This window comes from Pithys albifrons, chromosome 6 (genome assembly GCF_047495875.1).
Source record: "Pithys albifrons albifrons isolate INPA30051 chromosome 6, PitAlb_v1, whole genome shotgun sequence".
Taxonomy (NCBI): domain Eukaryota; kingdom Metazoa; phylum Chordata; class Aves; order Passeriformes; family Thamnophilidae; genus Pithys; species Pithys albifrons.
The window spans coordinates 10,681,355-10,696,368 of record NC_092463.1 but is presented as its reverse complement, the minus strand read 5'-3'; the positions used below and the strand labels follow the sequence as shown (position 1 = coordinate 10,696,368).

The 15,014-nt window shown below is 39.6% G+C and overlaps 1 protein-coding gene across 12 annotated transcripts in view; it reads left to right on the top strand.

The window, feature by feature from the left end:
* The window catches only part of MARK3 (microtubule affinity regulating kinase 3), a 62,286-nt gene that overhangs the window by 16,266 nt on the left and 31,006 nt on the right, over positions 1–15,014 (top strand). For all 12 annotated transcript variants that reach the window (XM_071557444.1, XM_071557443.1, XM_071557448.1 and 9 more), the window contains 4 exons: positions 2,986–3,039; positions 10,002–10,050; positions 10,742–10,807; positions 13,273–13,343. In XM_071557444.1, the coding sequence (XP_071413545.1) occupies positions 2,986–3,039; positions 10,002–10,050; positions 10,742–10,807; positions 13,273–13,343 (240 nt within the window). The remainder of the gene's footprint in view (positions 1–2,985; positions 3,040–10,001; positions 10,051–10,741; positions 10,808–13,272; positions 13,344–15,014) is intronic.

Sequence of the window (15,014 nt, the reverse complement as noted above, 5' to 3'; positions counted from 1 at the left end):
TCTGCAGGATGCATGATGAGAGCCCAGCCTCAAATTATGGAAAGGGAGAAATGTTGAGGCCTTTCAGGGCATGATCAGAACATCAGTGTAAGCTGAGGAGGTTGAATTGTCCTGCAAGGAGTGTGTAGCCTTTACTCACTGCAGAGCCTCACTGCACTACAGCTGGTGTTTGGAAACACTGTTTTGAGATCCTCTGCCTAAAAAAGTGTTATTTGTAGTCTGTCTGCCCTTTCAAAGCCATGAATCTTCATTGTCAGTCTGCTTTTGTTCATTCTTTGAATGTAATCCCTGTATTTTCTGTTGTAGTTTTATCAAAAGGGTATTTCCTCTGACAAGTTTCCCATACTTGCCAAAATTAATCTAAAAGATAAAACTAAATTCTGCTGTTACTGAAGTGGCCAAAATTATTATGGACCCTTCTGTTCATTAAAGGCATGTGTTCAATTAGTAGCCAGGGAGTTGAAGTTGCCTAGTGAGACAGAATTCTTTCATGATCCAAGTCTGACTCCAAGGAATCTATTGTCATCTTCTTTCTGTTGTTCTCTTGGAAAAAGTGAAATTTAAGAAGGAAAAAACACTTTGAATGGTAGCAGATTGGCCGATTTGCTCAGTGTCCCAACTTCTCTTTGCTTTATCTCCCTCATTCAAATCATGTAGAAGGGATTTTTTATGTCATGTTATTATGAATGGTGAAAGCAAAGTCAATTTTAATTCTACTAATTATTTCACACAGAATATCATGGCTAATGTAGCAGTTTAATAGTGTAGGTGGACTTGCATTCCTCCAGCATTGGCCTCAGTACACAGTACTTGAAATTGTTCCAGACTCACTTCAAGTGAAGAGTGCAAAGTTTCTTCTTTGGAAGGCAATTGGATGTTTTATTAACTGTACTAGTAAAATGGAGGACTTTCTTTCTCAGGCTCATCAGAGCTATTCTTGAGGGCAGGTTCCCTTTGCCTGTGATTTGCAGACCTTACCAAGGCACCTGAAGTTGCTCCCTGTTCTGAGGATGGGTTCAAGTTCTCAAAGTTCATGTTAACACATTGTGTACTCTTAGTGTTCATGTGGATAGGAATTCTCTAAATTCATTTTGCCTCTGAGGCTGTAATTAGTGGCCTGAACAGGCCTGAGAGTCTGTCTTTAGGAAAAGAAGTGTGTTCTTTCACTGTATCTCCAGGGCTGAATTTGTTTGACAGTGTCAGAGACCTCTCTGATCATCTGGCACCAAAGCACAGTGAGAGAGGTGAGCTGGTTTTGCAGAAACCCAATACCTTAAGAATTTGTGGGTTTAAACAAGTTTACATCTTTTAAGATGGACCAGAATGGTACAGCCCAGAGCACAAATGCCACTTTTTCTGAGTGGAATGCACTTCCCAAGTGAACAGCCATCTTCTGTGGCGTGGGTAGGCTTGGGACAGCAGGTCACTTTCAGATAACATTATCTGCTGTTGACAAAGGCCCTGGTCACTCTAGATCCGGCATGGATTTGTAAGAGATTGCAGGAAGTGAGTAACTTTGAACTATTGTAACAAAGTTAACAACAGGTATAAAGGTAGAGATAAAAATCTTTCACGGTTTTGTACACAGCTGCTAATATAAAAATACCTATTGCTTAACGTGTTTCTCTCTTGTTTTTATTTTCGAAGTGATTTCTCAAGGTTTTGCAATGGAATTTTGCCTCAGGAAATAGTGATCTTTAATAAGCCTGCCTTAGAAGAAAATGCTCCCCAAAGTAAAAGCATTCTTAGGTGGCTGCTTGATTATGTCTCATCATATTTTACATCTAGAAAGGCTCAAAATACATCTTGAGTATCAGTTTCAGAAAACACCATCTCAATTATATAATTCTGTGATGCACCCAAGGGTTCAACACCCTTCCCCTCTTACCCCCTCCATCATGATGATCCATTCCTGTGTTTTTGCCCTTGAATGTAGGGAGATAAATTTGCTTTGATGTAAGATACTCTTTATTCCATATGTTTCCGATCCCAAATTAATGAGGTGACAAAGATAGCATGAAGAAATGCAGGGAAATGGGAGCTGTGGCATGGGAAGGAGCAGCATGTACTGTTTGAGCCAAAAATTGAAGGGGAGTTGGAAGCCCTTGCTTTGCACTAGTGAGTTTCAGCATCTTGCCTCTTCTGAGAGGCACCATCTCCTTGGCTTCTGTAGAGCTTCTTCTGGTATCTGTAGTCTTTAATTTAGAAAGGAAAAATACCAATTGGCATGTAATTCTAGAAAGATTCCTGTTTCCTGTTCTAACTCATCCAGTATCCAAATTGCATTGCACTGAAGTTTCTGTTGCCTATTCATTGCTTCAAATCTGACCAGTTATCATGGTACTGAATTTCTCTTTTGCTTATTTTGTGAAATGTTTATTTTGTTCTTTAATATTTCTGTGCAATATTTACTGAAAACATCAAAACAGTAAAGGAATGAATTTGCCCAAATTGTTGTACTACAGTCAGTGGGGTTTTGTTGCTGCACAAGTGATACTTTTTTTGTTACTACCCATCAGGAAGCAAATTGACACAAATATTTAGTGACTTTCCAAAGACAAAATTAGTTCTTGCCAAATGTGTGTGGAATTGCTTTAAATTTGCTCTGAAATCTCTGTTTTTAGAAACTGCCAATGCCCAGTCACTACTGTGTAATCTGTTGTGTAATTATGCTGTGTAAATTTTATCTGTAGGCACGCTGCTCTATCGGGGCACTGTCTGGTGTTGGAGCTCTCACTGTCATGAGTGTGATGGTCTTAATGTCAAGTAAAACATTCAGCAAGCTTCTTGTCTTAATATGCTTAAAGTACCAAGGTTTTTCCTCTCTCCTGTTTTTGTTTCAAATGCAAGTGCATAATTTGCAGAAGGAACTTCAGGGTTTCCGTGTAATTTTCATGTTTGACATTTCTGTTACTGGGTTCTAACGTGTTGTAGTAATTGGGGGTTGTTCCTATGGAAAATACTGATCATGAATTCTCCCTTTAGGTTGCCATAAAAATAATTGACAAAACACAGCTGAACCCAACTAGTCTACAAAAGGTACGTTTTTACATTTAATCTTTCAACTGTCTTACAGCTTTTTTGCTTCACCAGCTCCTTCCATTAACCCTGAATGCCAGTGCTGGAGAATCCAAAGCATTGCATACCTTGCACACATCTGACTACTGTATTTAATAACTAGTTTTGTAACAGATATTTTTGACAGCCATGCACTTGTTCAAGCCGAACTTGTACAGAGCTGTAAACTGAGCAAATGGTGTGAGCCACTTCCTTTGTCTCCCCAGCTGAGCTGGCTCTGTGGGGAGGGCACTTGTGGTTTGGTGTCATGCCCCGTGTCTCCTTTGGGCGGTCACTTCGTTAAACTTAGAAATGCAAAGCTTGTGTTCTGTCCTCTTAAGCTGGCCTTGAAAATGCTGCCTGTGGACTGAAGGCCAGGCAGTATCTGTGCCTTTCATGTAGTTTGCAGCAGGAGAGGTGATGCAGTTTCATGAAACAAAGTGGGGCATGACTATTCTGGTTTCTTCCCTCTAGCTTCAAATGTTTAATGTGCTGTTACACAGTTGTACCGCCTTATCTGTTTTAGTACAGGGTGATAAACCCTGCCCTTTCATCAAGCAAGCCAGTCTGTTTTGGAGTGCATGCAGGAAGTACATCTAAATGTTTCTTTTACTCAGGACTTTTCTAGCTTTGTCCTTTTAAGTGCTGCAGTCAAAGGCGCTTTGTTTGCTTTTAAGTGCTTTGATAAAAAAGCTCCTTGCAATATTTCTGTTTGAACAAGAGAACACCCATAATCTACCTGTAAATAAAATGAAGTAGTGTAACTGGAGTAAATTGGAGAATATACCCATTTGTAATTAGGGTAAATACAAAAAAGATCATGTGAGTAGACATTTTTATCAAGATTAATGGTGCAGAAGTAAATTGGAAAGACATGCAAGTTTTTATATTATATGGTTTGGTTGACAGGCAAAGAGTAACCTATAGAAGAAAGGCTCCATCGTCCAAGTAGGTAGCAACTTTCTGCTGACTCTGTAGACTGGGTAAAAGTGGATAATGTGGTGCTAGTTTTCTTAGAATTTTTCCCAGCTTAATCCAGGTTGTTGGTGGTTTCTGGGTAAGCAGGGCAGAAATAAAATGCAAATTAGGTAATATGATGGATTAGATCAAGATGATTTTTGTGGCAGATCTGCACAACTTGGAATACCTGAAAAAGTTGTTAAAGCACTTGAAAAGATAAACAAAAGCTGTGTGATACCAAGGGAAGGCATCAGCCCATGGGAAGAGTGGTCAGAGAGGAGTAGAGAGGCTTTGTTTTCAGACAGAAATATAAAATCATAATCCTTCTAATGGTGTTGAGATTGGGCTGTAATGCCAGTTTGAGCTCATTACAAAGCACAATACAAATCTTTTACAAGGTGTGCAGTTGATAAAGGCACAGTCTGGAAGTGTGCATGATGGCCCTTTGATTCCTGATTTCAGCCAGCTCTGTCCACTCATGGCTCTATCTCTGCTGTAATTTAATTTTTATTTACAATTTATAAAATTAGATTATAAAATGTGATTTGTACTTTGATGTTCTCAGCCACTGGGTTTCTTAACTGGGTGTCTGGAAGTGTAGTACAAAGTAGAAGGGTAGAAATCAGATCGAATTTTGAGGGTGAGATTGGTAATGTGCTCTCCACTCTGAGTTCATTTTTGTATGAGCACAGGAAAGACTTAGCAAGATATGTCAGAGTTCTCAAGTCAAACATTGAAAGGAATTTTATTAAAATCAAATGCCTGCTTGCCATAGTAAGCAGAGTGAAAGCACAACACGTCATTTGCCAGGTTTTTGGTTGCAAACCCTTGGCCCTTTCGAAACTGCAGCACTGCTGGCATTGCTGTAGCCTGGGTGCGTTTGGAGCCAACTGCGCACGCGACCTGGAGATGCAGGGGAGGTTGAGATGGAAGTGCTTCTGATCTTGCACTTCTGGAGAGGGTGATAAAATATTTGAGGTATGGTGGGGAGGGAAGGGCCGTGCCGAGGAGAGGGTGTGGTGTACAGTGTCTCAGCTGCGGTGTAGTTGCATACCCGAGTCATCCTTAGGTGGAGAAACAAATGGTGATTAAGGCTGCCAGTTCTGATTTCTTTGTGTTACATCTTCCACATCGATACTTCAGCTGCCAGGAAGAAGTTAACCTTGTTAAGGACTGGCTTTGCTTTCCGGAGCAGTAATTCTTGGTATGCCCTCGCTGCAGCCCTGACAGCTCCATACTGAGCAGCAGCTCTTCAGAAGGGTCAGGTTTCTGCTGCTGCTGAGGAAGTCTGTGGCAGCCACATGCAGCTACTCTGGACTGTTGTTTTAGGACCTCATTGCTGCTCTGATGCTCTTGCTCAGTGAAGAGGAAACTGTTAAGCGGTACTTCCCTGCTTTGAAAGAAACGGGAATTCTTAGAGCTTTTTTCCCATGCTGGTGGTGTTAGTCATAACCACTGTTCTCCACAAATGGATTTGTGTACCCAGTTCCTCTGAATATCGGTCTCACTGGAAACAAGTGCTGATGCCACAGTAGTTCACTTCCTCCTAGACAAAAAAAATTGTTTGTTGTTTTTTTCTTTTGAATTAGCAGTGCGATTATATGCAAGGCTTTTTTTTTTTTTTTACCAAGCCCATGTAATAGCACTAAATCACTTCCCATGTTCCTTTTTTAGAAGTTGGCTCCTCAGCCACGTATTTTTGTTCATTATGTGCGGATGTTTTGCCACTTGTTTGGGCTTTATTTTTTGTTGAAGCATTTTAGACTTCTTTCTTACATCAATATGAACATGGCCCATGTCCTTTCTGGACATCAGTCAATCATTGCTTTAAAAACTGCAGGAAAAGGATGGGAATTTAAAATGCTTAGGCTTTTCTGTTTATAACAAATATTCTTTGCTGTTTTCGAGTTGTGGTTAGTTAGAGAGAAACTTGTGTTGTGTAAAGGCTTTTTGCTTGAGGCTCTCATATGTAGGACATATTTCAGTGAGCAGTTACCAGGAGAAGCCAAATACACAGGTCAAACTTCAGCTTGCTTGGGACAACATGTCCTTCAGAGACAGGCAACCAGAAGAGGTTGGTGCTGTGCAGCTGATGACTGTACTGACTTTTTAGCAAACTTCTTACATATTTTTAAAATAATTTGCTACTGTCAGCCTTGCAGTAGCTATTGCAGGAACACTGCTAATCTGTCTTTTGCTGTGTTTAAAGAAGTTGGCCTAAAAGAACCAGCTTCCATTGTTGGTTCGCTGGGGTTTTTTTATTCAGTTTGTTGGCTAGCAGCATTAATTAAAAGTGATTCTTCCCCTGTATCTGACATGGATTACAGTCAAAGGACCAGACAACAACAAAGCTGAAAGCCATTTGTTTGGCAGACTAAGAATGTTTGCCTTTGCCTGGAAACATTTGTAGAGCTCCTGTTGACAGAAAATGAGCTATTCAACAAGTTAGGAGTAGTTTTTAATGTCGGTATTAGAAATTAAACTGATGAGAACTGATTTCTGGTTTTTGTCTGCCTTTATAATCTCATGATGACAAGTATGTGTGTATGGGCGGTCCTGTGGTGTAAAGGAGAGCACTCAGGACTCTGAATCCAAGGACCTGAGTTCCAGTCTCAGTGGGGACCGTCCCCTGTTAGTTCAATGCCTCCCTGCCATCCCATCCCGTCACATCTCAGATGCTCAGCAGGGTCAGCCCCGGTCAGTACCGGGTGCTGTGACAGTCCCGAGGACTTCCCTGTCACTGTCCAAGCTCGCTCAGCCGTGGCAGAAGGACCTTAGGACTGAAACGGTGGGACCAGTTCTGCGCACGCTGTGCCCTACCTAAAACATCCCCTGCACAGGCTGGAAGGGCTCACCCACGTGGGGAGAGCCCTGCCCAAATCTTTGTTTGCGAAGTTTGGCCATACATGACAATTAAGTTCCTAAAACTAAGAAAATAACTTTCTGTATTGATATTACACCTTGTTCTGTGTTCCTGTGGCAGGGAACCTCATAGGTGTGAGGTTTTATCATACCCATCTGTTGGCAGTGAATTTTACTGTGTGATGAGAGTTACTACTTCATTTGCTAGAGGTTGATTCATATGGTATTTTGGGGGAACAAAATCTGTGAAACCTCTATTCAGCAAACTGTGTGAAAGTTGTATGATATTTTACATCGTATTCCTCTATCAGCAGCAGATTATAATACATAATAAAATATCAGGTATTTGCAGATATGCTGGTGGAAATTGCTGTGTTAAAATGCCACATGTTAAACTGACGGAGGGTGCACAATCTGAAGTGCATGTATCCAACTAAAGCTATAATAAAAGAATTTGGTGGGAGTTGTATCCTGTTCTCAAGTATTTTTAGTTTTAATTTCCTCTGAGGCAAAAATAGTCTTTTATCAAAAAAGCTTATTTCTAGTCACCCACTTCAACAAGTGGCTCATAATGTAGAATCTGATTTTTAACATGTTTTATTTGGGTTAGTATTGCAGTGTAGTTGTCTTGTGGGCCAGTGTTTTAATGAGGGTCTGACTGGTAGGCTTTATCTTGAGTATTGGGGGTGGAAGATATCAGATATCAGTGGAGAATTAATTAAGTGAACTGTCTTCAAAACTGCAAAAACTGATCAGAGGCTTTCAGTTACATAAGCTGTGATTAAAAGTATTAATGGAGTATTCAGAATATATTATACACCAGTTCAACTGAACTGAATGAAAAACAAGAAAAAAATAGCTATAGATCAAACTGCTTTTAGGTTTCCGATGATAAGTAGAAAGATGATGTAGTCTGCCTTTTATGATTACATATGAAAAAGCTCCAGAAATAACATAGTTTAAAAAAAGAAGGCAATTTTACCTCTCTGGAGGATAAAGAAAACAAACATGCGTAGGTTTTGAAACTTTTGCATGGCCAATAATTTACTTAATCAGTCAACCCTAGTTTCATTTAAGCAGCTTGATTTGTTTAAAACCCACCCCTTGCATTTTCTTTTATGAAAAGTTGCAAAGGCCACAAGGATTTTGTTTTCTTGACTCTTTGGTTGTTTTTTTTGTTTGTTTGTTTCCAATGTTTCACCTCTTTTTTTGTTTTTATTGAGTAAATACACCTAGAGATTTTTGAGTTGCTGGTAATACATGTAGACATATTAAATGTCTTCATCTGAAATCTGACCTCAGGCATACCTTGCAGCAGCACTTTCTCTTCCTTACTGTCACAATGCTGCTATCCCTTATTTGCAAAACCCTTTGTTTTTTTCCCCCATGTCTGCATTCCCTTGGAGCTGTGGACTGACATTCTGCTTCAGTCTCTTTACATTAAGTTCAAAAGTAATTTGTAAGGTTACTGGTATTTCTGTAGAAATTTGTGTTAGATTTCTAATAAAACCTTTTGATTACTTCTACTTTTTGAAGCATGTTGTTAGAAAATAACTGATGCTTAAGAACATCAACCCTCTGGAGCCTTGGGCTGGCATGGAGGGAACTGTGGGGGGGAAAACAGCTACACACTCTACTGCCATACAGTGTACTGCATATAAAGAGAGAATTCTTTGGTTTTTTGAATACAGTAGTATTTGCTCTGTAATATTTTGTAATAACATTTTATCTTGGAACTACTTTTAATTCATCTTCTAGCAGCCAGCTTTGTTAAAAGCCAGGTTCACATTGCAGTGACAACACCTGAGGCATTTTTAGTATTACAGTTACGAATTTATGTGTATCTTATAATTGTCTCTTGCAAAAGAATTTTGAGAGGTGCAGATAATTAACAACTGATCAGTAACAGACTTTGCTTTCATTTGTAGTTTTAGGTGTCATTCCCTTATTATCATTCAGTTGCAGAAGGACAGTTTCCTCTGTGACAGGTCAAGTTGAAATCTTCAGAAATAATTATTCAGCCAAAGCCCTCCTCACATTGGTATTGGTGGGGAGGAAGAGACAAACACAGGACGTGGGGCACAACAAGGTCCTTACCAACAGTGTGCTGTCTGTGGATTCAGTACAGTGAGTGTCATGTCATGCTGCAGCTTGAAATGGGCAGTTGTCCCTCACCACCCATCCTGCCAAAACAGATGTGCTGGGGTGGGCTGGAGAGTGCCTTTATTGGGGAAGTTGTGTGTTTTGTGAGATTTTTCTGTTAAGTTTGTTCCCGGACCTTGTGTGTCAGTCTGGGTTAACACGAGTGTTTGTGTAAAGGGAGGCAGCACGGTGGGGTCAGGAGAGCACCGTTTGTGTTCTGCCCTGTTAATTTTGGCAAGTACACTCAGCGTGTTGCACTGGCCGGGCAGGCTGGGAGGCTCCGTGTCTGGCCATGAGTCAGTGGAGCTGTGCTGGCAGACCTGGGACTGGGTGCTGCTGTCCCTCGGTGGCCTTGCAGGAATGCTGCTGAAGGGCACAGGGGTGGCCTTGTCTTCCCATCCCTCCTTACAGCCTGCCCCTTGCTGGTGTAGTCAGATAAAACGCTGTTTGTGCAAAATAAGCAGCTGGTTTTGCACTCCTGAGCTGCTGTTGTAGCACAGCAGTTCCTTGGCTTTAACATAGTACTGAAGAATGCTGTGTTCATACCAGTAACATACTGCAGTGGTCTCGTAAAGGGGCTGAGTGGGGGTTCACAAAACTTTGGAAACTGCTTTCTGTGAAGGGAGTGAAGGATCTGTGAGATTAACTGGTCATCAGGGATCTGCGTGGGCTCACAGTGGTCTTCTGGCCTCAAAAGTCTGCAAACCACAAGCTAAGGTCACTTCTTTCCTGAGCTATCCGGAGTCCTTTGTGGGTGTTTTCAAGTTTTTGAGGGTTGATTTGTTTGGGAGGGGTTTTAAAAGGAGCAGACACTTAACTCTTCCCTCCAGTAAGTGCTGCTTTCATGAACTTCATTGAAATGCTAATAATGTTTGCCCTTTTTGTGTTTAAATAACTATACCAAAATCATCAGTCTTCAGGAGGACTGGCTGTTTGTTACCGATTTCAGTAACTTATTTCATGTTTTATGTTTATTTCAGCTCTTTAGAGAAGTAAGAATAATGAAGATCTTAAATCATCCAAATATAGGTACCTTGTTTCTTTCACATAATTTCCAACAGGAGAAATTTTAGCTTTTTCACTGTTAAAATTGTTGTGGCATGAGTTGAAAAGATTATTTTACATTAGGGTGTCTATACTGTAAAATAGCAGTAATAAATACTATTTCAGAGCTGTGTTTAAAAAAAAAAACCCAACAAACATTTTGGTCCCTTTGCACAAAACTGTTACATAGCCAGCTGCTCATTTTACTTCTTTTGAGTATAATACTAATTTTGACTGAATTCAGACTCTCATTAATAATAAGTGCATGCACCAAAATTAAGAAGTGGTCAAGAATTTGTTCAAGCTTGTACATTTAAATGACATATCAGCAAACTAACTGATAACTGATTCGTCACCATGTGTGCCTGTTCAGTGCATAGAAGTGGCTATTGTTGATGCTCAAATATGTGGAAGTTCTGCTTAGTTTAGTTGCTTTCCCATGCAGCAGAAGCAAAGTATTGTTTCTTGAGGGTATGTTGTTCTGTATGAGTTGACCAAACATGTCAGAGTATTTTCTGTCCAGGAACATTCAACGGAAAAAGCTTCTTTAAAGAGTCTGATATTACCAAGTGGCAAGCAAATAGTTTCGGGTGTTTTTCTCTGACAGAATTCTGCATGGAGTTGACATAATACTTGTGCACTAGTTAACTGATAAATAAATGTCCTTCTTTTCTAGTGAAGCTGTTTGAAGTCATTGAAACTGAAAAAACTCTCTATTTAATAATGGAATATGCAAGTGGAGGTAAGTACCTCTGCTGTGGTGACACATGTAAGCAAATTACCAAGTTAGAGGATGCACTTATTTTCCTGAAAGTTTTGCTTTCTTTTTGCAGCAAATGTTTGTCAAGATAGTGTAAGATATCAAGGAAAATATTTAAGATTCTCTGGGACTTCTTTGGTCAATATAAATACAACTTATAAAACTTATAAAATAAGCTTCTAAACTTATTACTGCTTAGTTGCTTTGTTTTCACAACTTAAATTTAATGGGAATCATTTTTTCAGACATGGGTTGTTCCTGTCCATGACAAATACTGACCTTTTCAATTTATTGTATTCAGTACCCTACCTCTGTCCTGTTTTGAACAAAATAATTGGTAAAAACGTGTTCAGAGGAAACATTTCTGGGTTTCTTTAACTGTTGCTTTCAAAAGCACAAGCACTGCAACTTCTGTTTTTAGATGTTGATGACATCTTACGTATCTTAATCACAGACCTTCCACTGTCAAGAATTCTTGGGCTTAGCCTTATGCCATTTTAGAAGGAACTTAAACATTTTTCCTGATTGTAGATGGAATGGAAAAGTGTATATCATGCAGCGTCAGATATTTTCACCAAAGGCAAAATTAAGGTATTTGGGCTTAAGTTACTCCTTGCTGGCTAAAATGTCACAGTGCTCAGTTTATCAGTGTGGCCTTTCAGCATCAGCATCTGGGAATCTCAACCAGTTGAAGCTTTTCTTTAGTTTTAGGAGGGACATAGACTTTTTTTCCAGAGAAAATCAGCATTGAATTCAGACTCTTGACATTGGATTACATGAAGTTTAATGAATTACTACAAATAAAGCAATATTCTCTACCTGCCAATGTTTTCTTCTAGCAGTTCCCTAAATTTTCAGCCAAGATTTACCCAAGCAGGAGCAGAGTAGGTATGATACCATTAAAATATTGGCTAATACAGGTGTTTCAGGAGGCATCTCTGTGCTGTTTGATGGTTCTGGGCATAAAGGTGAAGTCCTGTTGCCATCTAGTGATTGGCTTCTGGGAGGTAGAGAGGGCACTGCTTCTCTGAGACAGTGAAGATCTTTTTTAGAGTAATAATGGAGAGATATATCCTCTGCTGGTCTAAAGGCCAAGAGTAGTACCTTTTGATGTGCCATTCTGTGTAGGACAGGAATGGATGGTAATCTCAGTGACAGTCTTCAGTTTCCCATATTTTCTCTTTATCAAGGTACAGGTCATCATAATGCACATGAACTCTGACTCCAGGATGAAAGAAACTATTGCTACAATCGCAACACTTCACTTAAATCGGGGATAATTCTTTCTCTAGTGTTCTTTTCCCTGAATTATGAAGAAGTGTTCAGGTTTGCTGCTTCAAGGTTTTGTAAGAAACAGCTGTGAACTGCAACTGAGAGTTACCTGAGTTGAGTATTAAATAATGTACTGTAGAGGGAAGTAAGGCATTTTTGTAGGAAATCCTGACGTTCCCTCAGATGGCTCAGTTGTTACCTTTCTTGCTGCATGGCTGTTTTTTTTTTAATTGGTATTTGGTGGAGTTGCTTCTTGTAAAAAATAACTGTGAAGTTACTCAGCTCTTCTTTGTGAAGTGGCTTTCTACAAAACAGTATTTTCTTGCTTAGTAAAGAATATTCAAATATTTAATCCACTTCTAAAATTTTATATGATTTTTGCATATTGGCAGGGAGTTTGTAAAACTGCCTGTTAGTCTGTGTTTGTAGACATTAGGTACAAGACTTGGCTTTTAGTAAAGAAAATCTCCCATGCTTTCACAAACATGTCAGTGGTTCATGGAACAGTTGGCCTGCACCTAAAGCCCAAACACTGGAGTCTGTATTGATGTCCTGTAACATGACTGCATTGATTAAAGGAGGGGGGAAACCAAAACACAGCAGATCTTTAGTCATCCACAGCCATAAAACCCTGGGTTTTTTCAGGAGTAATCCTTCTCAGTGTATTTTACAGGTCTGATGGGTGTGTGATGGATTATGTCATTGTGTCCTGCTATGCTCGTTATTGTGACCTTCCTTGTGGGCTCCTCTTCCAATCCTAGGTTAGACCTGAGGTTTCTGATTTTGTTCAGAACAATTTCATACACGTGCACAAATAAAAATTCTCATATTTGAAGCTTTTTTTTTACGGTGGGTCAAAAGAAACTCTTGCAGGAAAGTCTGTGAAGGGGTAAATGTCGTCTTTGTTTACAAAACAGAAGTATGTTGCTCAGTTTCTATCCTAAGTAACTGGAAGGAAATGGTTTCCTTTGTCTACATCCAGTCACTCATTATTTTCTTGTAAAAAAGATCATGGTGCAGTAAATTGCACAGCAGTTGTGCCTTGTTCTCTTGAGCTGTCCTGTAATCATAAACTTGAAGTACAGTCGTTCCAGTGAAGCTGCTGTGGGCAACTGCTGGAGAGGAATTTCTGCATTCTGAAATTGGCATTAATGTATCTCATTATTGAATTGTAGGGGAAGTGTTTGACTATCTGGTTGCACATGGAAGAATGAAGGAAAAGGAGGCTAGAGCTAAATTTAGACAGGTATGTATAACATTCCTATATGTCAGCTTTCCCCCCGCCCCTGTTTCTGCTGAAATGAGTAAAACAGCTGTCCTTTGCATTTGACTTAGAGGACTGTTCAGCAAGTTGTGGACTTGCAGCTCTGAGTGAGAAAAAACTTGTGTTTCAGTAGTACTTTGAGGAAGTTGGTAGTCCATTCAGTGGTGCTGGTTTCCATAGTGCTGAGTGCCAGGGTGTCTCAGAACACAGAGACTGCTGGATCTGGAAGTGTATTCCATTCCAAAATGCATTTCCTCTGACTTGATTTCGTATGTCCTTAGCTCAACAGGTCTGTAACATTTTGGAAGTTACTCAAATGTAACAGGCTTCAAACAAGGCAGTGTCAAAAGCAGAGAGTTCATGTAACAGGGCTCTGGTCACCGTCTGTCTGCTGCACAAGAAGATATGCAAGTAATTGTTCTGAAAAGTCATGGAAAAATAATTTCTAGTCTTGTTAGTGAAGCTTTTTATGATGGATAAACTAGCCCTGCCAAGATGTTGGAATTTCATTGATCTGTAAAAAGCATTTCCATTCCCCAGGAAAGCAGTACTGAACATAACCAGATATTTTTGCATAACTAGTTAAGATCCAAGTGTTTGCTCTTGTAGCATCTCGAGTTTCATTCGCAGATCTTACTGGTCCGATACACTTGTTTTCTGCTCTTGTGCAGAAATTTGTAAATGTCTGTTATTTCCATGCCTTTGGTCACTTGGATAACCTAAGTAATGTTGTGAAAAGTAATAAATATCAAAGCTAAGCTCAAACTTTAATGACACTTAAAATAGTAAGTAGAGACAAAAGTGTCACTGAATGATCTGTAGGGGTTTTAAACTGGTGAATTGTGGCAATGTGTCGGTTTCCCTGTTGGAAGGAGAGGCTCTGATGGCTTCACTTCTTAAGCATAGCCATGCGTAGAAGAAATTTGATATGAGACTTCCAGGAAATTAATTAATGACTTTCACAAAATGCTTTGCAAAGAAAACTTCTACAGTTCTCTAATGTGGTTAGCATGACTGAAAAGCATGGTACGTGTTTCTGTGCTGTGTTGGGGTAGATCTGATGGGATGTGGAGCAGTCATTCCCGCTTCAGCCATCTCTTCTAAATCCCAGACTGTTGCCTTTCTCTTTGTAGTGTCACTTGAAAAACTTCAGAGTAGCTTGAGAGGATTGACTGTTCTCTCTCAGATGTGAATATTGAAAATTTCTGATGATAACAGTTCTCTGCTCTTGGTCCTCAGTTGCTTTTATCAGGAGCTGTGTGGAAAAAGATCTTGCAGTAATTGCATTGAAATTGCATGTTTGTTCACCAAATACCTATTTTTTTCCTAATAATTTTACTTCCTTTTAAATGAAAACTTAGAGAAACAGGTCAAACATGTTTTTCAGGTACACTTACTGCTTAAATCTGTGGAATAATGTGGGTACAGGATATATGTAGCTTCATTTTTCAGAAAAGAAATATGAAGGGAAAGAATTTAAAAGGGAGTTACCTGCTGGGCTGGGTGTTTGACCCATCAAGAGTTGATTATTTTGTACTTCAGATTCTCAGCTTGTTTACTTTTTTCGATGTGTTTTTTTTTTACTTCAGTAAAATAAATGCTGTTTGTAAAGATGGATAGGTGGGCTCACTTGTATGCACTGAAGTGCACAAG